The 24,559-nt window shown below is 37.5% G+C and overlaps 1 protein-coding gene across 1 annotated transcript in view; it reads right to left on the bottom strand.

The window, feature by feature from the left end:
- psme3ip1 (proteasome activator subunit 3 interacting protein 1) overlaps window positions 1-24,559 on the bottom strand; it is a 136,609-nt gene that overhangs the window by 38,562 nt on the left and 73,488 nt on the right. The window contains exons 4-5 of the mRNA XM_028809362.1: window positions 7,133-7,231; window positions 2,667-2,788 (exon numbers count right to left, since the gene is read on the bottom strand). Of these exons, the coding sequence (XP_028665195.1) occupies window positions 2,667-2,788; window positions 7,133-7,231 (221 nt within the window). The remainder of the gene's footprint in view (window positions 1-2,666; window positions 2,789-7,132; window positions 7,232-24,559) is intronic.

Genomic DNA, 24,559 nt, shown 5'->3' with positions numbered 1-24,559 from the left:
AGTGAGTGCAATACTCCTTATTACTTATCCATATTTCTAAAAGAAAAAATGTCTCGACTCCAAAAACGCAAAGCTCAACTAAAGCTTCTAACTAACGATGTACCTAAAAGTAAAAACTTTATGAACTGCGTTAGATCCTACAATAGTTCATTTGCTTTTAGTAAATATCAGGCCACCAAAAGGTAATGGCCCATACTGCTTTCCCATATGTGCACAAATACTGCATCGCATTGGCACAGTGCACCCTGAAACAAATCAACAACGCAAATATGCACAAATCTACATCCTGGATCCACATGACGCAAACTATCAATCAAAGTGCTGCATCGCAACAGGCACGGATTCAAAACGAAACACCTCCCGTCTCAGACATACGCTAACGGCAAGGAAGGCTACAACGGGCGTCTCACACAGCACAGGCAAATCGATTACAGCTCCAAAACAACACGTCCCAAATACTACATATGCAACAACGCGCCTCTCAAACGGCACAAGCAAAACATACACCGGGAAAATTCATTCGGATTAATGAATGTCATTTGCAATCATTGTCATTCAGTTCACTTCCCTGAAGAAACAACTGGCAATACAAGTAATACATTTAGACGTTGTTGTCAAAAGGGTCAAATTAGACTGCCTTCTTTACATTCATATACTGAATATCTACAGAAGATTCTAACTGACGATGTACCTAAAAGTGAAATCTTTATCAACTGCATTAGATCCTACAAATCGGTATCCACTATGAACATTAACGGTGGCACTGCACGTGACATCCGTCTTGAAAAAATGTTGTTTATTGATGAATGTTCAATGGCATGAAGTCACTTACTCAACACCATTCATAAACTTCTACAAACGTTTATGAATAATAATATTCGATTGGAGGAAAGGTACTTTTATTAGGAGGAGATTTTAAACAGTGATTAGCTATTCTTCCAGATGCCATGCACTCAGCTATTGTTCAGTGCACCTTAAAATACGCAGACAATTGGCATTGCTTTCAAAAGATACAGTTAGTAAAAAAGATACGATGTCCAGAACCAGATCAGTAACAATTGCTTATTACAACTGAGAGATGGTACACTCACCAATACAGATGGACTTCAGCCACATATTATTACAATTCCTCAAGCCTTTATCTGCGACGACTTAGTTACAGAGAGATTTGGAACAGCAATCTCATTAGACCAAATGCCCCTTTTAACACAACGCACTATATTATGTCCAAAAAATATTAATGTGGAAAACATAAATACCCAAGTCATTCCATTACTTCCTGGAGAGACACAACTCTTTCTAAGCTCTGACAAAGTTGACTCTGATCACGATAATGACCATCTTCATTGACCTTACAAGTTCTGACCTGGAATTACCTTTTACACTTAAACGGCGTGTACAAAGAAATTTTCCAATAAACCTTTACACTGTGCCACACACTTTATTGTTTGCTTTCTATTTGCATCATCTACACCGTCACACTATTCTATATCTCATTCATACATCACGCTCTTTGTCATTCCCAACACCAGGGGTTGGCGAGCGAAGCGAGCAGGGGGCGGAGCCCCCTAGTATAAAATCCTAAACCTAAAAGTGCAACGATGACGTTTTTTAATGTCCTGTTTTTTGTCACGCTTTAAATCTGGCTTATTTTTGAAACCTACATATATATGTTTGGTATCATTCTTTCAGTATTTATTGAACTTTAATGTGATGTTGTTAGATTTTCAGAGTCTTATTCCGTTTTTAAATTATAAACTAAAAAATATCAAGAACTCACGTCTCGCAAGACAGGTCTTTGTGCCAAAAGATTTGGACATAAAACACAAGCAGCAGGACAGCTGTATACAGGCTTTTAAATGTTTAAAGCGCCACACAAGATGCAGATCACACAGCACGGAAGCAAGCCAGCAGCTGATATAGCAAAGAGGAGGTAAAAAAAACTTTCCCATTGTATCACCGTTTAAGAGGTGGTTTCGGAGGAGCGACCACGTCTTCTTGGGGTGCATTCAGCTCCCCACTTCACAACGCGAGCGGCAGAGACACGAAGTGGCTGGCGAGCAAAGCGAGCAGGGGGGAACCCCCTAGTATAATTATATCATTAAACTTATTATATAAAGTAAATAATGTGATTATAATGTATTATTATATTTTCTTCACAAAAAGCTCATATTTCACTTTTTATGAAACTGTCTAAATATCCATTTCAAGCAAAGATGATTCATAATATGCTTGCCGCCCAACATCCGGCATGTTTTTAATGTATTCCTTAATCCAGCATATTGTTAAATAATTTAAGAAGATGTACCGAATTTTCCAAAGTCAAAACTGGCAGAGCACCTACTATATTTTTTAAATAGCCAAAAAGCATGTTACTACAAACAATTATATCCTATGTGCTTAAAAAGACATGAGTAGTGTGATTGTTTGCTTTTGGAAGAGGTCAATAAATCCAAAAATAAAGATGCCATACTAAAAAACTAACACCTTCTTTTCATTATAACTTACCTTGTACGAGGTTGATAATAATGGAACATTGACTGAGAATTAGTGATCTATGTGTACTACATGAATAAGAAACTGAAAGATCTTCAATGCATCTGATAACAAGTATACTGCAAGAAACGTTTTAAAATGTGCTAACTCATGAACTCAAGAAAGGATATTCTGTATTCATGCAGTTCTTTCATATCTTCATCTCTTCGTTGCTTCTCAATAAGTTCCTGTTGCCTGGAAACCTCGTCAAGAAAATTTGTTTCATCTTCATCAAGACCTTTTACCATATTTTCTGAAATATAAAATATGAACATAATTGTTTTGCTTTCAACATTATTTTTTAGTTCTTTACCATTGAGTGTTAAACACAAAAATTGTGAAATTAAAAACAAGAAAAAATCTGAAACAGAAAACAATTGTTACCTTGATATGCATATTTATAAACCCACAAGGAAGTACACAAGTGTTAAGGCTACAGCTTAGTCAATTTCACCCAAAAGTCTATACAGTATGTAACTAGTAGAAAGACAGCCGTAAATTGTTATGTGTATTGTTGCCAAGGTTTTATCTACTTTTAAGTCTCATTCACCTCAACACATCCATTCATTTTGCTACAGTTTGCCACAGTTGTAAAGCCTACAAAACTCTATTTATTGCAGCTTCTTAGTACATAAGAATCTAGACACTCTGTTTATGGTTAATTTTCTCATACAAAAGATTTTAAAACATATATATGAAATAAGTTTCTGTTCTACAGAAGCAATGCTGCTGAGAACTCATTTCTACACAAAAGAATTTTGCTTCTCACATTTCATGTAAACTGGTAAAATAATAATACAGGACAACAATGAAACAGGAATGCATATACTAAAACTAAAAATAAACCAAAGACTTAATTTTTTCAAAACTAAGGAACATTTCAACCTGCAGTTTTAAAAATGTAACTAAGTACAGTGGAACCTCAGTTCACGACCATAATTCGTTCCAAAACTCTGGTCGTAAACCGATTTGGTCGTGAACCGAAGCAATTTCCCCCCATAGGATTGTATGTAAATACAATTAATCCGTTCCAGACCATAAAAAAAAAACACATTTACATACAGTTTGTAAGTTTTTAAAAAAACCTTGAACAACAGAGAAAACTAACACTGCAATAGTTCGCGCTATAGCGCTACCAACCGCTGGCTAAAAACATTTTTTTTAATGAGTTTTAAGCACAGGGAAAAAAAACGAACATTTGAAAAAATACGTAATTTAATAAACCACCAAGAAAAGTAACATTGCAACAATGCATGCTACGAACCGATCCCAGTAAACGGAAGTGAAAACAAAATCAAGCCCAGTGCATTCTTTAACTGCCTTCCTACCTTATGCATCTAGCCCCCTCTCTCTCACGCGCTGCCTGTGTGTGTGCGTCTGTCTCTCTCTCGCGCTGCCTGTGTGTGTGCGTCTGTCTCTCTCAAGCTGCCTGTGTGTGTGCGTCTGTCTCTCTCGTGCTGGCGCTGCCTCTGTGTGTGTGTGTTGCGCTCTCTCGCTCGCTGCACAGGAAATGCACAGGGAGAGACTCAACATGTACCAACCGAAAGGGAAACTGGCTTGTTCGTATACCGAGTGTGTGGTCGTGAACCGAGGCAAAAGTTTGGCAAACTTTTTGGTCGTAAACCGATTTGTACGTGTACCGAGACGTTCGTGAACCGAGGTTCCACTGTATTTCAAACATAGCATTAAAATGGAGGTGGAAAGTGTTCCTGATAAGCACTTTTGCTGTGCTCATGTATTAAAGAACAGGTGGGAAATACAAGCTTCCAAGTTGGAAATTTAAAGTGAATGCTCTACAAAGTTAGAACTTTTGGTGGGACAATTTTGATAATATGAAGCTGGCCGAATTCTCTAAGCTGCGAGAAACTGTAACCGCTCACCTTAGTCAACTGTATAAAGTAAAAAATATAACCTGATCAGCCAGATATGCAAATTTTGTGGTTGAATTGCATTTCGGGCAAAGTGATACACGTTTAATATGTTTAATTGGCTCCTTAGTATCATAAGAAAATCATACTGTTCATCTTTAATTGAGTTTTTGCAGAGCAAGTAACAAAAAAGCAGATACATAGTATTTCTTCAAGACGACTGATTGGAAATTCATGGGAATGCACTGAAGTGGGAGCGTGAAATGGTACAAGTTTGAGCTCCGAAAGCTCAGAGAATTTCAGCATTGCATTTATTACTACAGTTAGGTCCATAAATATTTGGACAGAGACAACTTTTTTCTAATTTTGGTTCTGTACATTACCACAATGAATTTTAAATGAAACAACTCAGATGCAGTTGAAGTGCAGACTTTCAGCTTTAATTCAGTGGGGTGAACAAAACGATTGCATAAAAATATGAGGAAACTAAAGCATTTTTTTGAACACAATCCCTTCATTTCAGGGGCTCAAAAGTAATTGGACAATTGACTCAAAGGCTACTTCATGGGCAGGTGTGGGCAAGTCCGTCGTTATGTCATTATCAATTAAGCAGATAAAAGGCCTGGAGTTGATTTGAGGTGTGGTGCTTGCATGTGGAAGGTTTTGCCATGAACAGACAACATGCGGTGAAAGGAGCTCTCCATGCAGGTGAAAGAAGCCATCCTTAAGCTGCGAAAACAGAAAAAACCCATCCGAGAAATTGCTACAATATTACGAGTGGCAAAATCTACAGTTTGGTACATCCTGAGAAAGAAAGCAAGCACTAGTGAACTCAGCAGCGCAAAAAGACCTGGACGTCCACAGAAGACAACAGTGGTGGATGATCGCAGAATCATTTCCATGGTGAAGAGAAACCCCTTCACAACAGCCAACCAAGTGAACAACAGGGGGTAGGCATATCAATATCCAAGACTACCATAAAGAGAAGACTGCACAAAAGTAAGTACAGAGGGTGCACTGCAAGGTGCAAGCCACTCATAAGCCTCAAGAATAGAAAGGTTAGATTGGACTTTGCTAAAGAACATCTAAAAAAGCCAGCACAGTTCTGGAAAAACATTCTTTGGACAGATGAAACTTGGACAGATGAAACCAAGATCAACCTCTACCAGAATGATGGCAAGAAAAAAGTATGGAGAAGGTGTGGAACAGCTCATTATCCAAAGCATACCACATCATCTGTAAAACACGGTGGAGGCAGTGTGATGGTTTGGGCGTGCATGGCTGCCAGTGGCACTGGGACACTAGTGTTTATTGGTGATGTGACACAGGACAGAAGCAGCCAAATGAATTCTGAGATGTTAAGAGACATACTGTCTGCTCAAATCCAGCTAAATGCAGTCAAACTGATTGGGCGGCGTTTCATGATACAGATGGACAATGACCCAAAACATACAGCCAAAGCAACCCAGGAGTTTATTAAAGCAAAGAAGTGGAAAATTCTTGAATGGTCAAGTCAAGTCACCTGATCTTAACCCAATTGAGTATGCATTTCACTTGTTGAATACTAAACTTCAGACAGAAAGGCCCACAAACAAACAGCAACTGAAAGCCGCCGCAGTAAAGGCCTGGCAGAGCATTAAAAAGGAGGAAACCCAGCATCTGGTGATGTCCATGAGTTCAAGACTTGAGGCTGTCATTGCCAGCAAAGGGTGTTCAACCAAGTATTAGAAATGAACATTTTATTTCCAGTTATTTAATTTGTCCAATTACTTTTGAGCCCCTGAAATAAAGGGATTGTGTTAAAAAATACTTTAGTTCCCTCACATTTTTATGCAATCGTTTTGTTCACCCCGCTGAATTAAAGCTGAAAGTCTGCACTTCAACTGCATTTGAGTTGTTTCATTTAAAATTCATTGTTGTAATGTACAGAACCAAAATTAGAAAAAAGTTGCCTCTGTCTAAATATTTATGGACCTAACTGTATATCCCTGCTAAGTAATATTCTCTGGACACTTGCACTTACATCTGAACATTAGGACTTGCCAAAGAATTATGGTTACACTAGAATTAAACATATCAGTTATCATTTATGTAAAGGTTTTAGGTATACATTTGTAAATTTTTCATATCTACCTGTAAAGAAAAGCCAAATCAAACTGAATAATGCTGTACGAGTTGGATCATTTAAAAAGTGTTCCAAAAATGAACATTTATTTATTTATTTACTGAACAAGTTGCATGGTGAATATCCCTTGGTCAGTGGGCCAGAATATTGTCAAAAAATTCCAAAGAAATGGAATATGTAGGTAACAAGCAAAATGACCTACTCATTAATTTTTTAATACATAAAAGCAACAGCATAAGTGACATTTCACAAACACAAACAAGAAACGAGACAAATGATGTATAGGATACCAATAACTTTGATCCAGCTTACATAAAGGTAGGCTAAAAATACTGAATATGTAATATCTTTTAATAACACTAAGATGTGTCGAGTGCTACAGAAGAAAAAGAACAACTTCATTTCAACACTATAAAATTACTTTATGTTAAACTGATTCAACTTTTACTATTAAGTAAAACATTTAACTTTATTTAGGCAATAGTGAATCAATAAAATGTCTTACAAAATGCATTTCAATAGTGAGTAGAAGATATCTTGCACCTATACATATACACAAACATATGTGTGTTACTGTGAAGAACAAATCATCCTATTCACTTACTGAACTTAAATTGCTCTTCAAATTCCAATTGCTTCTTCTCTTTTTGCTCCTGTAAACGCTCATACAGAGATCGAGGGTCATAGACTTCTTCTGGACATTCTATAAGAAACAGAAAAAGAGACATTTGTTGAAAACCAGTTTAACATTGGATCACAAGGCACCAGTCTATGGGAAAATGTACATAATTTATAATACAACAAGTACTGACATTACTGATGGCCCAGGTAGACACTGCAAAGTGGTTGAAAGCAATATGGTTCTAAATAATCCAGTTGCTTTCAAAAGTATAAGGCTGTAATATCATACGTACCAAGAATATTTAAAAGGCAGACTGAGTTATTAAATTGTGTAAAGCTGGGTTTCTGAGGTGTCAATTTTTTCAGACAAAATTCTTGGACATAAGTGAAATCTTTTCTTTTATCAATTTGTCTTTCTACTCTACTTTTATTTTAAAGAGTTTGCTCTCTGAAATGCTTATAGAATTAATGAAATTCTATGTTTTACCATCAAACAGCTGCTACTATTTGCACACATGTAAATGAATGCTGGATCATGACGCTGAGGATAACACAGAAAGTCAGGGACTAAGATGGAATATAAAATAGTAAATGAATTATCGGACCACACTTCCCCTTACTCACAGCCAGCTCATGAGCCTACAAATTATAGATATGTAATTAGGACTGAACAAAATAAAAGGTATCAAAATATTCTCTGCTCATCTCTGAAACATGAACAGGCTGAAGGTTTAATCTTGTGCAGCCTTCAGGCAATTACTCTTCAGTATGCTTCAGGTCTGTCAGTTTAAAAATATCATTCATGGTCACCACCACAAAGGGAAGATTTTACAACTGACATGATGAGTGCTAAACAACATAAATGTTGTTGTTCTGAAGCACAGTTAAAACAAAATCTCTCAAAATAGGTTAAAAAACTACATGTATATACAATATGTCTCTATATTATATAAAAAAATCTCGGGACAAGACAAGACTTTTTCAGAGAGACAAGATGATACATTTTCAGAGAGAATTTCACATCCCGCGAGACGAGACTTTGTGCCAAGAGATGAATTGAAAACCTAACAGGTCTAAGCAGGGGCGGAAATAAAAGAGAAGGAGTAGAAGACAAAGTAGAATGTTATAAAGAGGTTCAAAATCATTGCTGCAATACACATGCAGAGCAGGTTAGAGATTATGAAAGTACTAAAATTCAAAAGTCTCAAAAAACTAATACTAAATATCACATTAGCGATAACAAACAGAAATTATTACTCAATGAAATAACGAAACAACAAAAAGAGATTGAATATATGGACATAGGTGACATGACAGAAGTATGTAGACATTGTTTGGTTGGCTTTAAAGTTTAAGTCGGAGACTTATAGATCGTCTAATTCGTATTGCCATCATGGAAAAGTAGTGTTTCTTTCCAATGAAGAGGCGTGTCCATGAGAAAGAAAAGATTTGTTATTTGGTAAAGTGAAATCCACAAAAACTACAGGCAAAATATCCGAATCTACAATAATCTGTTCGCATTTGCATCATTCAATGCTCAAAACGTAGATTTATACGATTTAGGACCGTACGCTATTACAATCTGTGGTCCCACAACAATTAAAACTACTACAAGTTTAATTTCAAAGAAACCACAATTCAGTCAGGTTTATATTTATGATCACGGAGAAGCGATGCAACATAAAATCAAGTTTAATTTCAAAGAAACCATAATTCAGTCAGGTTTATATTTATGATCACAGAGAAGCAATGCAACATACAATCAAAAGAGCTAAACGATCAGACGTATTAGACATTCTACAGTCAATAATGGATACAAATCCATATGTCCAAAAGTATCGCACTTTACACAAAATTTATTTGAAAGACACGGATGAAGAAGTTTTCTTGGATTTCTATATGAATCTGAAAGATCACGCTCGCATATATAATAAACCAACATGACGAAATGTCAGTAATAATAGTTTCGAATGACAGAGATATCAAAGACAGAGTTGATATTCGTGTTTATCCAAAAGCACAGCACAATTCGTCGCAAGTGGCAGATCCGGGAAATGACTAGCGTGTAGGGCCCGCTGATTTAGATTTCACATAAATGCTCTCATAGAATTTTGAATCTATTCAGAAAGTGCAGGAGTTGAATTTGAACCCCGGTCCGATATGCACTTAGCATTTGATGCAGGTGCACTATTAAATAGAACCTAGCTTCAGATTTGCTGCATCTGTGCCAAGTCTCATATTCCTTTGAGCTTATGCTTAAAGAGTGAAGGTGTTATTTTGATATTTTCTATGATAAAGGTTTGAATTATTAAGAAAAGGCATTTTAAGTAACTTGCTCTATTGTTATGCTCAAGTTAAGTTTCCAGTTGACGAACTAAGAAGGAATCGAAGGAAACATATGGGCACATATGGCCATGCAAAGGGTTGAGAGCATAATGGACGCATGCACATAGTGTACTTTTTAAAAACACCTAAAAGGTCAAATAACCCTAAGTTAACAGGACTGTCAATCAGATCAATGCTATGTTATGTCCCGCTAGCAACTGGATGTAACCAATCATCTTAAAAGTTTTCTAATTATGCAATGAATTCCTTAGAATTGTGATCTAATCAATGAAATGTATCAATAGAGCCCTACAGGTACCTCTCGTTTGTAACACTTGCTAATAAGGCACTTGCGCTCATTTAAGGATTACATCTTGCAAGACTTAGGTAATAAAGAAGACTGACTGACACGTTCTCTTGCCTGTGTTTACTGCCTATACGAGGCACTCAATTGGGGGTAATTTTTCAGTTGGCGGTAAATTTCATCCACAAAACTGACTTTGGATATATTGTATAAAAAAATAACTATTGTATAAATGTATGTAATTAATCGCATCTAACATTAAAACATGTAATTATAAAATTAATACATAAACTGTGAAGTAAATACACACTGAATCACAAAATTAGTGCAAAATCAACACAAAGGAATGTAAAAAATTAACAAAAAAAACATTAAACCTGAACTTTTAACAAAATACTACTTGAACAAGTACAACCTGAATTTGAATGCCTTCCTAAAAGGCAAGTTGAAAAGAAGGCAATAAGAAAACAAGGCCAATGTATTAATTCTCAAATTGGCATAGTACATGAGACACAGACATGTCAAAGTAAAAAATGATTGAAATGACTGTTGACTTTGAATGCACAGCTAAAAACTGATTTAACTTAAATTAATTTAAGTGTGAATTTCCCCTTGGGATTAATACAGTATCTATCTATCTATCTATCTATCTATCTATCTATCTATCTATCTATCTATCTATCTATCTATCTAATTGAAAGAATAAGCATCTCTTAAATGGGCATACATTAAAACTTGTGTTAAAACTCCGCAAATACTATCCTCAACTGTTCATCACCGTCAGTGAGTTGATAATTATACTCTACACAACTATTTTTCCACTGGTGTGCCTTGGAAATGTAGTGCCCCAGGGTCTAGACCTAAGAGAAACACATGCCTCAGGTGGTCAAGACCTATTTTGGAGGATGGCACTGCCTGGAGAAGCCGAAGTAAAAACAGCTCTGTGATCAATGTTTTGCAGACACAGCACTTAAGAGCACTTTAACAGCCAGGAGAGGTTTTCAGGGTCCATCTGCCTGGGTTCGTGTTCGCCAGTGACTTTTATAGAGCAAATTGCAATCTCCAAGTTCAGTGGCAGCTCGCATATAGGCACTGTGGAACTGCAGAACCCCCTATTTCCACTTGATATTATCGATAACATTTAATATAATGAGTCCTTTTTTCTTTAATTCTTTCTTTATACTTGTACAATATATAATCCTTAAGCTTAATGTCAGTAGCCATCCCCCAGTTTATGAAAAAGATACAAAAATCTTTGTATGGAACTGTGCGCTTCACAGTTCCAGCGGCATGGTGTTTGGTTGTTGTGCGCGTGCGCACATAGGAAGCTACACGCGAGGCTGCGAGGGAGAGAGAGCACTGTCGCTCTCGCAATGCCAACCCTGCCGTGCTGGTGGAAGGTAGTGTTTTTTTTTTTTTTTTACTCCGCGTGTGTTGTGCTTAAAAACCGTGTACCATATTCTTGAATGTGATAAAGTGTAGAATTAGATTATTATCCTGCTTCCAGTTATTCTATTTGATTCATTTTTTTTTCAGTTTCTGAATAAATTTTCTTTTTATACATGTTTGTTTCCTTTTACACAATTTTAAAACAAAGGCTAAAAATTTTCTGGAGCAGCACCCCCACTAATTTTAGCTACGAGCTGCCACTGTCCAAGTTGCAGTTGCTATTTTGTCGCCCTTATTTTGCATGTTTAAGAGATTTAATGCTTTTAGAATTGTGTTGTGCCTTGGGATTTTTTGGGTTACAAAAAGTGTGGCACCACAGAAAGGTTGGAAAACATTACTTTACTTACAGCTTTTCTCCTGGCATTCTAAAAAAGATCTCCGTAGCTGCTATCTTGCTTAAAAACTGACACAGTGCATTACTTGGACAGTTATGTTGCATTCTTTGCATAAATTAGCAAAGATACTGGGTAGGGATAATCATTACACTACTATTCCGTAGAATTTTGTCATTATATTATGGCAGCACTGTAAGCTACCTGACACACCGTCGAGTTAAATACAGAGATACTAGAGATTTACTTTGGTTTAGTGTCACTCAAAGATAACTTATGTAGCACTTATATGATATGATATTTGTTCGATCTTCTTACAGAAACATGAAATGGGGAAAAAAGCACCATTTTTACCTTTACAACTTTTCTCTAGCTTTGCACCAGGACTGCCATAAACTCGCCCTCCCCATCCCCTTTCCTTCCACTCCCTTGCACCCATGTCAATATGTATAAATCAGGAAAATGAACACCAGTGCTAAGTACTCACATGTGGCATATCAATATGAACTGCATAATATGAAATTTTTAATCTTTAAATAAAAATGTGATATCAAAAAATTTTTAAAGGTTGTATATAAATACGGTACTGGATGTGTATGTAATTCTTTATGTACACACTTCACTTTTTTATATTATTGTTTTGTAATTAAAATTACACGAAAATGCCACCCTTACCAAAGCACTGCCTGATACATTTGCTTTGTTGTAAGCCCTGGATGCAACAATATTTTTTAATGCTTTAAACAGGCTACATTAAGCTCAAAAATTAACGTGTTAACTTTCCCATGCCATATATAGTAGTAGTGAAAAATATACAAAACACAAATATATAGAAACTGGATAAATGGTAGATATTGGATGGATGAAGTTTAGTCAGAGATAAACCAGACACAAAATGCTTTATGTGTCTAGTGGTCTTTGCCTTAAGTGACCAGTTGACATTTCCTTAATGGTAGTAACGGAAACAGATGTTTATTTGGGTGAATGTAGTCTTTGATTATACAGTGCATCCGGAAAGTATTCACAGCGCATCACTTTTTCCACTTTTTGTTATGTTACAGCCTTATTCCAAAGTGAATTAAATTCATTTTTTTCCTCAGAATTCTACATACAACACCCCATAATGACAACGTGAAAAAGTTTACTTGAGATTTTTGCAAATTTATTAAAAATAAAAAAATTGAGAAAGCACATGTACATAAGTATTCACTGCCTTTGCCATGAAGCTCAAAATTGAGCTCAGGTGCATCCTGTTTCCCCTGAGCATCCTTGAGATGTTTCTGCAGCTTAATTGGAGTCCACCTGTGGTAAATTCCGTTGATTGGACATGATTTGGAAAGGCACACACCTGTCTATATAAGGTCCCACAGTTGACAGTTCATGTCAGAGCACAAACCAAGCATGAAGTCAAAGGAATTGGCTGTAGACCTCCGAGACAGGATTGTCTCGAGGCACAAATCTGGGGAAGGTTACAGAAAAATTTCTGCTGCTTTGAAGGTCCCAATGAGCACAGTGGCCTCCATCATCCGTAAGTGGAAGAAGTTCAAAACCACCAGGACGCTTCCTAGAGCTGGCCAGCCATCTAAACTGAGCGATCAGTGGAGAAGGGCCTTAGTCAGGGAGGTGACCAAGAACCCGATGGTCACTCTGTCAGAGCTCCAGAGGTCCTCTGTGAAGAGAGGAGAACCTTCCAGAAGGACAACCATCTCTGCAGCAATCCACCAATCAGGCCCTGTATGGTAGAGTGGCCAGACGGAAGCCACTCCTTAGTAAAAGGCACATGGCAGCCCACCTGGAGTTTGCCAAAAGGCACCTGAAGGACTCTCAGACCATGAGAAGGAAAATTCTCTGGTCTGATGAGACATAGATTGAACTCTTTGGTGTGAATGCCAGGCGTCACGTTTGGAGGAAACCTGGCACCATCCCTACAGTGAAGCATGGTGGTGGCAGCATCATGCTGTGGGGATATTTTTCAGCAGCAGGAACTGGGAGACTAGTCAGAATAAAGGGAAAGATGACTGCAGCAATGTACAGAGACATCCTGGATGAAAACCTGCTCCAGAGCGCTCTTGACCTCAGACTGGGGCGACGGTTCATCTTTGAGCAGGACAACGACCCTAAGCACACAGCCAAGATATCAAAGGAGTGGCTTCAGGACAACTCTGTGAATGTCCTTGAGTGGCCCAGCCAGAGCCCAGACTTGAATCCGATTGAACATCTCTGGAGAGATCTTAAAATGGCTGTGCACCGACGCTTTCCATCCATCCTGATGGAGCTTGAGAGGTGCTGCAAAAAGGAATGGGCAAAACTGGCCAAGGATAGGTGTGCTAAGCTTGTGGCATCATATTCAAAAAGACATGAGGCTGTAATTGCTGCCAAAGGTGCATTGACAAAGTACTGAGCAAAGGCTGTGAATACTTATGTACATGTGATTTCTCAGTTTTTTTATTTTTAATAAATTTGCAGAAACCTCAAGTAAACTTTTTTCACGTTGTCATTATGGGGTGTTGTGTGTAGAATTCTGAGGGAAAAAATGAATTTAATCCATTTTGGAATAAGGCTGTAACATAACAAAATGTGGAAAAAGTGATGCACTGTGAATACTTTCTGGATGCGCTGTATTTCCAGCACATTTCCTGTCCCGTGATGTATAAAGGACCTAAATGGAGTCCAGTTTCAGACCTACAATCTTTTCTGCTGTTTTAACTGGAGAAAAAAAAATGTGTTGCTGAGCTTCACTGATAAAAGTAGTTACATTTTCATCCCTATTCAGATGGTGAATGATACTGTAGTTGTTCCACAAAATGTAAACGATTCCACTCTGTTCACAGTAACATCATTTATAACTAGAGGTATATGGGATGAGGAGTGTCTCCTAAAATCCACAACCATTTCCACTCTTTTCAAGGTATTCCAGTTAAGATTTGTGAAGGTTCACCAAATGGTCAGAAAATCCACCTTTCTCTGATATGACACCTTATCCCTGTCTGTGATCAGGCCAATCAGGGTGGTGTCATCAGCAAATTACAGCAATTTAACAGAAGGGTCACGGTAGATGCAATTATTGGTATAAACAGAGAAAAGGAAAGAAGACTGAAATCCCTGAGGAGACTTTGTGCTCAGGATGAGGGACCTGACTGATATTCACCAATCTTTACTGTCTGATATTTATTCCTTAGAAAGACAGCGATTCAGAGCCAATATGGCCTAGTCCAGATTCACAATGAGAAGTTTTCTATGGAGAGAAGCTCTGTTATGACTGTGTTAAATGCAGAACTGAAATCCACAAATAAGATCCTGGTGTAAGCAGATGAGGTACCTAAAGCTGCAAGATGTATTAGAGAGCCATGCTTACTGCATTCTCAACTGACCTATTGGCAAAGTAAGAAATCTGTTGTGGGTCAAGGAAAACAATTTGAGATAGATATGAGATGCAAATATCGTCATCATTACAGAGGTCGGCACCACTATCTTCTAATCATTTAGAAAGAAAAATATTTTGCTTATTAGGAAAAGAGATGACTGTGGATTCTTTGAAATAGGCCGTGACTCTACAATGTGCCAAAGACTGAGTGGAAATTTCTGTAAATAAACAGTAGGTGCCAAAAATTCAGCACAATGCTGCCTGGACTAAGAGCTAGATTATCCCCAAAATAACCTTCTCCTTAGACAGTTTTGTTTTCTTTAAGAAATAAGGTTATAGTTTGATTCTGAAGTTCAAACTCTGGTCCAGCTATTGTATTTGTGGAGTGTGCACAATTGTGTTATTTCTGCGTGGATTTTTCTAAGGCTCTCCTGCCAAAAGATGAGGAGCACATGTTTTGGAGACTCTGAATTGGCTCTGAATAAACATGGATCCACTCCTGTAGACTGGAACATCATAGCTAGTTGCTGCCATGTAGCTAATATGTGTATTAAGCAGATTTGAAAATAAATGGTTTGTTATTAACTGTGACGATCGGCTGTGGCAACCCCTAATGGGAGCAGGTGAAAGAAGAAGAAGATGATTATCTGTGATTCAAAAGTATAGTTCTGCATTATCAATTCTATGTAGACTATATCATTTGTTTTATTTTCATGTAGCTTCCCAAATGTAGGATCAAAGCAGTTTGTGAATATAATACAGTGGTTATAACAAAAATGTATTTAAAACTAAAAAAAAAATCAATCTATATATTTTCTGAACCTACAGTGATTTATTCTGTTACTTTTATATGAAGCCCACTAGGAACCAACCTTGGACAGAAATGTCAGTGCACTGCAGGACACACTGCCACACACTCACAGCAAGTTAGTTTAGAATCAATAATTAACCAAACATACACACCTTTGGAACATAGCAGTGAAGTGAAGTAACCACAGAAAGGCATACTGAACAAGAGAACAAAGTATAAATTTCACAGAGCTGATGACCAGTGCCAAACTGATACCCCTATATCTATTAATTTAGGCAGGAATAGTTCAAGGTTTTGAAACTTTTTTATGTTTTAGTAGTAATTGATAAAATGTTGACGTGAAGCATATAATGTGTAAAGACTGATGTCCAACTATCAAATAAACACTTTTACAAAAAGTATAACAACTGCACCTTTATTCAAGAATATAACCAAAGAAAAAGAAACTGTTCAATTTACATGTTGCTGCCAATATGTAAAAACTGAAGCCCATTTATCAATCGCATGGGTGGGTTAGAGGTAAGAATGGCTGCCTCTAATTCAAGAGGTTGTGGTTTCGATTTTGGGTCTTCCATTTTCAGAAGTGAGCTGCTATTATTACTACTATTATATAATAAAAACATACATTTGATTTGAGTCTGTAACACACATTGTAAATTTATGCTACTTGTAAAAGTTAGTGTTTTTTTTTAATTCAGTTTTATTCTCTCAGTCACATTCTCGTGGTAAAACGAACTTGCCTCTCTCACTTTCTGAGTTGATGACATTCATCTCCATTCTTAACATGAAAGCAGCGATGACCACAGTTGGTGCTGTGGTTGATGCCTGGTCAGAACTATTTGTTGTACCGGCAATCAAAGGTACGGTGACCCCTATCAGACTATCATGTGGCATTTTTGCTTTGAAAACAAAGACACCCATGCATAACGTGAAAAATTACAGATTTGCATGTGCATGTGCAATGCTACTCCTTATTTAGGACAAGATCCCAGTCGTCCCACAGGAGAAAGACTTTCTGAGACTGTGGTCATTAAGCCGTTTCTGGACAAAGGTAGAACCGTAACAACAGACAACTTTTTCACGTCGCTTTCACTGACTAATAAACTGCTGAACCGCAACACAACTCTGCTTGGCACCATAAAGTGGGACGGGAACTTCCATCTGAAGCTAAAGTCACTTCAGTACACGTACAATTTTCCACGCCAGTTATTTGGATCTGGGAGTGCCATGCTGACGGTGTATGTGCCCAAAAAGAAGAAGTCTGTCTGCAATCCCAGTACCATGCACCATAACGCGGAGACTGGGCAAGTTTGAAGAAAAAAAAAAAACAATGTTCAAATAACATAGCATTTTCATGCATGGATGCGTGTATGCATGCATGAGAGAGGCAGAGACAGATTTGATATCATTCAAGTGGTTACTGGAATATAAAACAAACACTTTCGCAAAGGTATAACAAAACAAGTGTGCTTTCATTCAAGAATAAAACTGAAAAAAAAATTCAAGTAACAACATGATACCAAGAAAACATGATTCACCAATGTTTGAATGGCAGTTTATATTCCTTCAGTGATATCTTTTACAAGTAGCAAAACTTTACACTGGCTGTTACAGACTCAAATCAATTTATGTTATTATTATATAATAGTAATAATAACAGCAGCTCACTACTCAAAACGGTAAATGCAAGGAAAACCGGCTACCTCTCGATTTAGCAGTAGCCGTTCTTACCTCTAAACCAGCCATGCAATTGATATTTGGGGATAGGTTTTTACATATTAACAGCAACATATAAATTGAATCATTTATTTTTCTTCACTTGCATCCTTGAATAAAGGCACACTTGTTTTGTTATACCTTTTGTGAAAATTTTTATTTGATATTTGGACTTCGGTGTTCACATCAGAATTTTGTCATTACTATAACATTAAAAAAAAACTTCTGTTTTAGTTATGTGTTTAACATTTCTTGCCTCACATTTCCTATCATCCTACATTTACCCAGATCGTTGTAGACACGAACACACATGAAATGTATGTACTTCAAATAACAATATATTATTTACCCTATATAATTCCAGACACCTCACACCCAGATAAACAGACTTGAGCTAGGTGAACTTCAGCTGAGTCGTTGGAGGATGGGATAGCAGGCTGCTTGTGCAGACACATTTGCAAAACAAAGACGCTGATGAAAAGGTGCAAAGGAATTTAAGCTGGTCCAGCATTACTTTTTTCATAGGCTTCAGGGATTCTAGCGTTAAGGGTGTATTCACATTAAGCACATTTGTTCTGAACTATGCCCAAGCATAATTGTCTCCCCTCCCTACTCCACCATCTTTCTCATGTAAAACCAAAACAAGATCTGAACACGAAGTGTCAAAATGATTTTACTTATTTTGTGGGTGTTTGGGAGTTGTGTAGGGCAGGATAATGCTCTACCCTCTTACAGATTTATTGAGACTTGCCAAACTGGGTCTTACTAAATACTGAACATATCGGGTGCCTAAATATTTGGTTCAGGCCCTTTTAATTTTTTTGGCTTTTTGTACTTGTGAATGATGGAAATAAACATGAAATCTTGCTTAAAATAAATGTGTCATCCTTAACTTTATGCCTTTTGGTGATCATTTCATCTTCTGCTCACTTATCTATTCACAGTAACAGACATTTTAAGCAAGGGTGCCCAAACGTTTGCATGCCGCTGTATCCTTTCTACTCTGGAGCAGCCCAGCTGGGGAGACTCTGAGTAAGGTGTGGGGGAACTTATGTGATCCCAGTTGGGTGCAGTACATCCTGTGTTTACAGGCAGAAACAACAATTGCCTCAATATGACTTTTAAGTGGAAAAAACATTTTGATTCTTCCTTGCGAGTATGTGCCAAGCAGCTCTTTAGGAGACACTGGAAGCTGAGAAGTGAATTCCCAAAAGAAATAAAATTTCTATAACACTGTGGTACACAGATGGGGGTGGTACCCAGCCGGGACGCCCGAGAAGATCGGAGGAGGGCTTGTGCCTCCTCCAGACCTCGAGGGGGCAACAGCCCTGGGGGCCGCGGGTACAGAGCTGGGAAGCTCGACCCTGTAGGGGCCCGTGGTCACTGCCAGGGGGACCCCAATACCTGGAGGACCCTGGACCTCAGCACTTCCGCCACACCAGGAAGTGCTGGGGGAAGAGGAACAGGGACACCTGGAGTGCTTCCGGGGAGACAGCCAGCACTTCCGCCACACTGGGGCGTGTCGGTGGGAGATTGCCAGGAACACACTTGGAGCACATCCGGGTGCTTATTTAAAGGGGCCGCCTCCCTTCAGAGATGGACTTGAGTCGGGTGGAAGAAGGACAAGGTTTCTGGAGGAGAGAAGGAGGCGGTCTGAAGACAGAGAGAGAGAGAGAAGGCATTGTGTTGGCCTGGACTGAGGGGTATTGGGGTTGTGTGTAGTGACTCTGTAAATATGGAAGCCCTAAATAAATGTGTGTGGGGTGATTACAACGTGTCTGCCTGCCTGTGTCCGGGTCATGTTCCACAAGCACATACACTTAAACAGTACAAAAATTGTGATACACATGTAGAGATAAATAAATATAGCAGACATATTAAAGACTGTGTACATAGCCATGGTCAGGAGATTGGATGCCATGGTTAAAACATTAGAAAATTAAGAAAAAACAAATAAAGCACCCTATGTCATGACTTCCGTGCAGCATGTAAGAAAATGACAGAATCAGAAGCAAAGCCACTAAATAAGAACGGTATTGTGGAAAGTGCAATGTTTTAGTTCCCTGACTCTTTCTATGTACTACAGGTGATGCTCTAAAGGAAATGTATTGTTAGCTACATAAATCCTAGTAGTAGGTCATAAGTGCAAGAAAGGCTTTAAAGAAAATGTCTGCACAGAAGTTTGTCATTATAAAATTCAGTCTCCAGTGTTTCTACTGTAAGCTGCTCTGGATAAAAGCAATTGTTAAGTGTGTATATATATATATATATATATATATATATATATATATATATATATATATATATATATATGTCAATGTTAAACTAAACCTTCCTTGTTAGATATTTGGTTAGAATATGAACATAAAAGTAAACTGGACAAATTGGGCATAAAAAGAAAATTAACTAAGAAATAAAGAAACCAACCATTGTTAACTAAAATGAACAGAAGAAATAAGTGACTGCCATAAATATGTAACACAAATAAACGTACCAAACCAAAAGCTAGTGGTGCTCTGTTTGGAGCTTATTTCTCTCCTTTTTTTACCCTACTTGCAGTAAGTGACAAGAGAGGCTACATTGTTTTTATTACCATTAAAGAAAAGCTGAACTAATCTGAATAAAAAACAAGTTACTATTTATCAACATTTTGTAAATTGAAATTACTAAAAGCATCATTTGTGTCATTTTAGAACAGATGACTGAATTAAATCAAATTCACCTCCTTCTCATTTAAAGTAAATGCATGATGGTACTATTTCTACTATAAAAGCTTTGACTAACAATATAGAAAACAGAAAAGCACATGTGGAAGACATATATTTTCAAATTCTAAATGCACTGTTTTTCAGATAATGTATTACACTATTGTTAAGAAAACAATGAGTGAAAAATCAAGCAAACATTTTAACATAATTACCGGAAAATTCTAAACAGAATTAAAAGACATGACGCACAAGCACACTACGTATAAAGGCAAAGTTCAGCTTCAAATTTTTCATTTTACTGTGTTCTGCTAAATATTCCATATTTTCATTTACAGGGAGTCTACACACATTTACGATTTCAATGCAGCTAAAAGAAAAACAAACATGTACCTAGAAATATTGAGTTGTATGCTCTTTCATATTTTAAACACTGTATAAATACATGTAAACATATACATGTATGCACAGTCTTCCTAAGTAAGATCTTGTCAACTGCTAAAATAGGTTTTAACACTGGGTCTGTTAGTGGTGAAGTGAATATAGTAAAGCTTTGTGAGAAACTGCATTAATTAAAACAAGTTCACATTAACTTATTTTGTTCTAAATAATTGTGATTATAGTGTTTCATTATTATACATACAGCACAACAAAGTAAACAATCAAATCTCAGGCCCCTGCCCACATTACTCTGTTTTTGTTAAAAAAACGAAGACGTTAATCTCTGTTTTCACATTTCGTCTGCACTACCCTGGTGTTTTCAATTCCTGAAAACTGAGACTTCTGAAAGTGCTCTAAGGAGCCATATACTTCTGAAAATGCAGCCTTAGAATTGTAATATGGAGAATCAAAAACACAGATTTTTGAAAACGCAGACTCTAATCACACTCTGATTGGTTTGTGCCTTTTATGTGGCCCTTCCCTTACTGGATTCAGCTCAATACAATGTCTCATCCCCTGACTGATTACCCTTCATGAAAGAAAACCATATGCCAACACAATGGGCAAAGAAGAGTTGCTTTCCATGGCACTTGTTGTGTTGCTTGCCTGTAGATTAGATTAAACAGAACATTATTTGTCCCCAGGGGGGAATTTGGGTTTTACAGAAGCTACTAACTAGGAATAAATAAACAAACACACAAACAAACAAACAAACTCACTCACTCACACATTTTGGTCTGTAAACACACCACAATGACTATAAGAAAGAAAATTAAAAAGAAAGAAAAGTTTTCACTTGGCTGTCAGTTACAGTGAGGCATTATGCAGATGTATTGCTGTTGGTATAAAGGAGCCCTAGTAGCGGGTGAAAGTATGCAGTGTTAGTGTGTCACAGAGAGCAGGTGCAGTATTGTTCATAATGGCACTCAGTTTTGTTTTAATTCTCCTCTTCACTACTACCTCCAGGGGGTCCAGAATGTCTCCTATAACAAAGCCTTACCTTTTGATTAGCTTGTGGATTCAGTAGGCCTCTCTTGAAGTAATGTTATCAGCCCAGCACACCACAGCATAGAAATTCACACTGACCATCACAGTTATACAAGATGTGAATGATGTTGCTTGACACATTAAAGGAATGCATCCTCCTAAGAAAAAAGAACCTGCTCTGCCCATTGTTATATAGTTCCTGAGTGTTCTGAGACCAGTCCAACCGGTCATTAATTTCGACCCCAACCCCTCCCCGCCCCCACCCGCATATGCACTTGTAGGAGTGTACCGCCTCTACATTCACTTCTTGAACAGTGACTGAACATAGAGGCTCTTTGGTGAGGCAAAAGTCAATAACCAGTTTCTTGGTTTGCTGATGTTAATATACAGATAATTTTCTTTGCACCAAGAAACAAAAGTTCTCCAATTGACTACTCTGTCTTATTGCCTTTATTAATACAGGCAGTCCCCGGGTTACGTACAAGATAGGGACTGTAGGTTTGTACTTAAGTTGAATTTGTATGTAAGTCGGAACAGGTACATTATTTTAATAAATGCTATTGTTGACCAATTGTAACCAAGTGCTCTGCCAATGAATGATGGAGTTTCACCTCTCTCTGACCTTTTTATTATTTCTACTTTATTTTCAATGGTGATGGTTTTCTCTTCTTTACTGTATCACTAGCACTTGCATCAGATTTGTGTTTCAGAGACATTCTTGAAGGGTGAAGACAAAAGGTTAAGATGAGATCTTCTGCAAAGCACTGTACAGCTATCACAGCAGGCAGGCATCCCTCGTCAGCACGTCTGGTGTACTGACAATAGACAACTTCCTGCTATGTGCGTAACAGTACAAACAGGCTTGCTATTGAGAATGAATGGGAGTAGCGAGGGGTGGTTGACCACCCACCCACCCACCACACAGTCACCTCCACTACAGAATGCAGCGTGCGTCCTCCCACCAAGAACGAACACGGTGCGGCCAAAGGCGTGTAGAGAATCACCCACCACCGCCCCCATTCAACAAGCAGCCACCCAAAGCACACTACAATGCTACCCCCCGCCACCCCGTTAACTCTCAATGGCCTCCGTTCAGCCACAACTGGGTCACCGCTTGCAGCATTACCAGCCGGCGACCGAAAACAATTTGGGGGGGAGCAGTGTGTAGTGGGCGGGCAGTGAAATGCCCTACACCGCTCCATCCAGCCTGGAGCATAACAAAACCCCAAAACATACCGTGCATGTTTAATACCTGCTTTAATGCATTTCATCATGAAAATGATATCAAGTATTTATCTTAGCATTCTAAATGTTCAGAGAGCAGGAATATCATGAAGTGAATGTATTCTGTGCGGCAATCGCTGCGGGCGCCTCCTCAGTAGAAGGAGTTTAAGTAGCACGTACCGATTTAAAATGGCTCGGGGAACACTTAACACAAAGCATTTAATGTGCTATGTAACTTATGACGGGGTTTGAGAAAATCTAGTAAATTAAATATTCATTTTACGATAAAGTTTAGTTTACGATGTTCTACTTTAATGACAAATTACGAGAATAAAGTCAACATGTCGACTTTAATCTTGACATAAACAGTGAGAATAAAGCAGAAATGTCGACTTTATTCTCGTCATAAGCGTCGAGATTAAAGTGGAAATGTCGAGAATAAAGTGAACATGTCATCACACTATTACACAGTACCCAGTGCATGCCTATTTAGCAGTGTAGCAGTGAAAAAGAGCCCCTGTGCAACACTTCCACTAACGCATGTACTCCGTTGTATATGATTAGTGGTGTAGCAGTGAAAAAGGTCCCCACTTGAGCAGTTTCCTGCTGCTCCACATTCCGGTCGTCGTTTAGGCAATTTAAACCGGTGTTGCAGTATAAGAAAAATCCATATCATAACAAAAATAAAAAACGGTTTTCAGTATGAACCGGTATACCACCCAGCACTAGGAGATATTTTCAGAAATGATGTGAAAACATTAGTATGAACAGAGATCAATAAACTTTAAATAAAAATGACATAGTGTGGACATACCCGTAGTTAGGGATTGTCAAAATATGTAACTCATTGAAAATTCAGTTTAAATTTTGATCCAAAACATTCTGGAAAAAAATATAAGGAAAGAATGGTGCTCTGTTGTCTTGTTATTGTCTTTAGAAGGATTAGCCATAATGAGTGCCTCAAAGAATTGTGACCTTTATTTTGTAGTAGCCAATATTATATATAAAAGCTATTCCAATAACCTGCTCATACATTGCACAGTCAAGAAAAAATATTCTGACATTTACTCAAGTCAACACCTATTAAGAATTCTGGTTGTTCACTGCTCTGTTGTGTTTAGACTTGTGTGGGTCAAGTTTTCAGAATATTACAAAGCCATTTATTAAAGCACACTAATGTTAATACAAGTAAACCAATAATAAGAGGCTTGAGTGATGACATACATCATGTACACACATATACATACATACATAACATACATACATACACACTCACGACAAGCTTATCATTTTCCCTGTTATAGGTTTTTAGTTTGATAGTGTATATTAATTATTTTTAATCAGTAAAGCACCATATGAGGTTTATACTGTTGGGAAGTAGGTTTAAAATCTTTACGTATTTAATGTCTAAAAATAAAAAATGATACATTCCAGATTTTAAGTATATTAATCACAAAATTTAGTTTTGTCAGGCAACAATTTTGCCACAGTAATTGAATGGGGAGTGTGCATTTATAACTACAATAGCACTGACAGATATGTAAGAGGATTTCTTCTGTTATGAATTTAAAAAATGCAGAACTCAAAATTAAGTCATTCCAACTTGAAAATGAATTCATACTTCTTATCTGCGTGCATAGTAATTCAGGTATCAAAGGCTGAAGAGCGCTAAAATAGTCTTAAATGTATAAAACACCAAGAGGAGAGAAACTGAAGGCAGACTCCAGAATAAAAGAAGATTATTATCCAAGT

The sequence above is a fragment of the Erpetoichthys calabaricus genome, chromosome 9 (assembly GCF_900747795.2).
Source record: "Erpetoichthys calabaricus chromosome 9, fErpCal1.3, whole genome shotgun sequence".
NCBI lineage: Eukaryota > Metazoa > Chordata > Cladistia > Polypteriformes > Polypteridae > Erpetoichthys > Erpetoichthys calabaricus.
The sequence above is the reverse complement of the archived record's forward strand: the minus strand, read 5'-3'. Positions and strand labels throughout refer to the sequence as shown.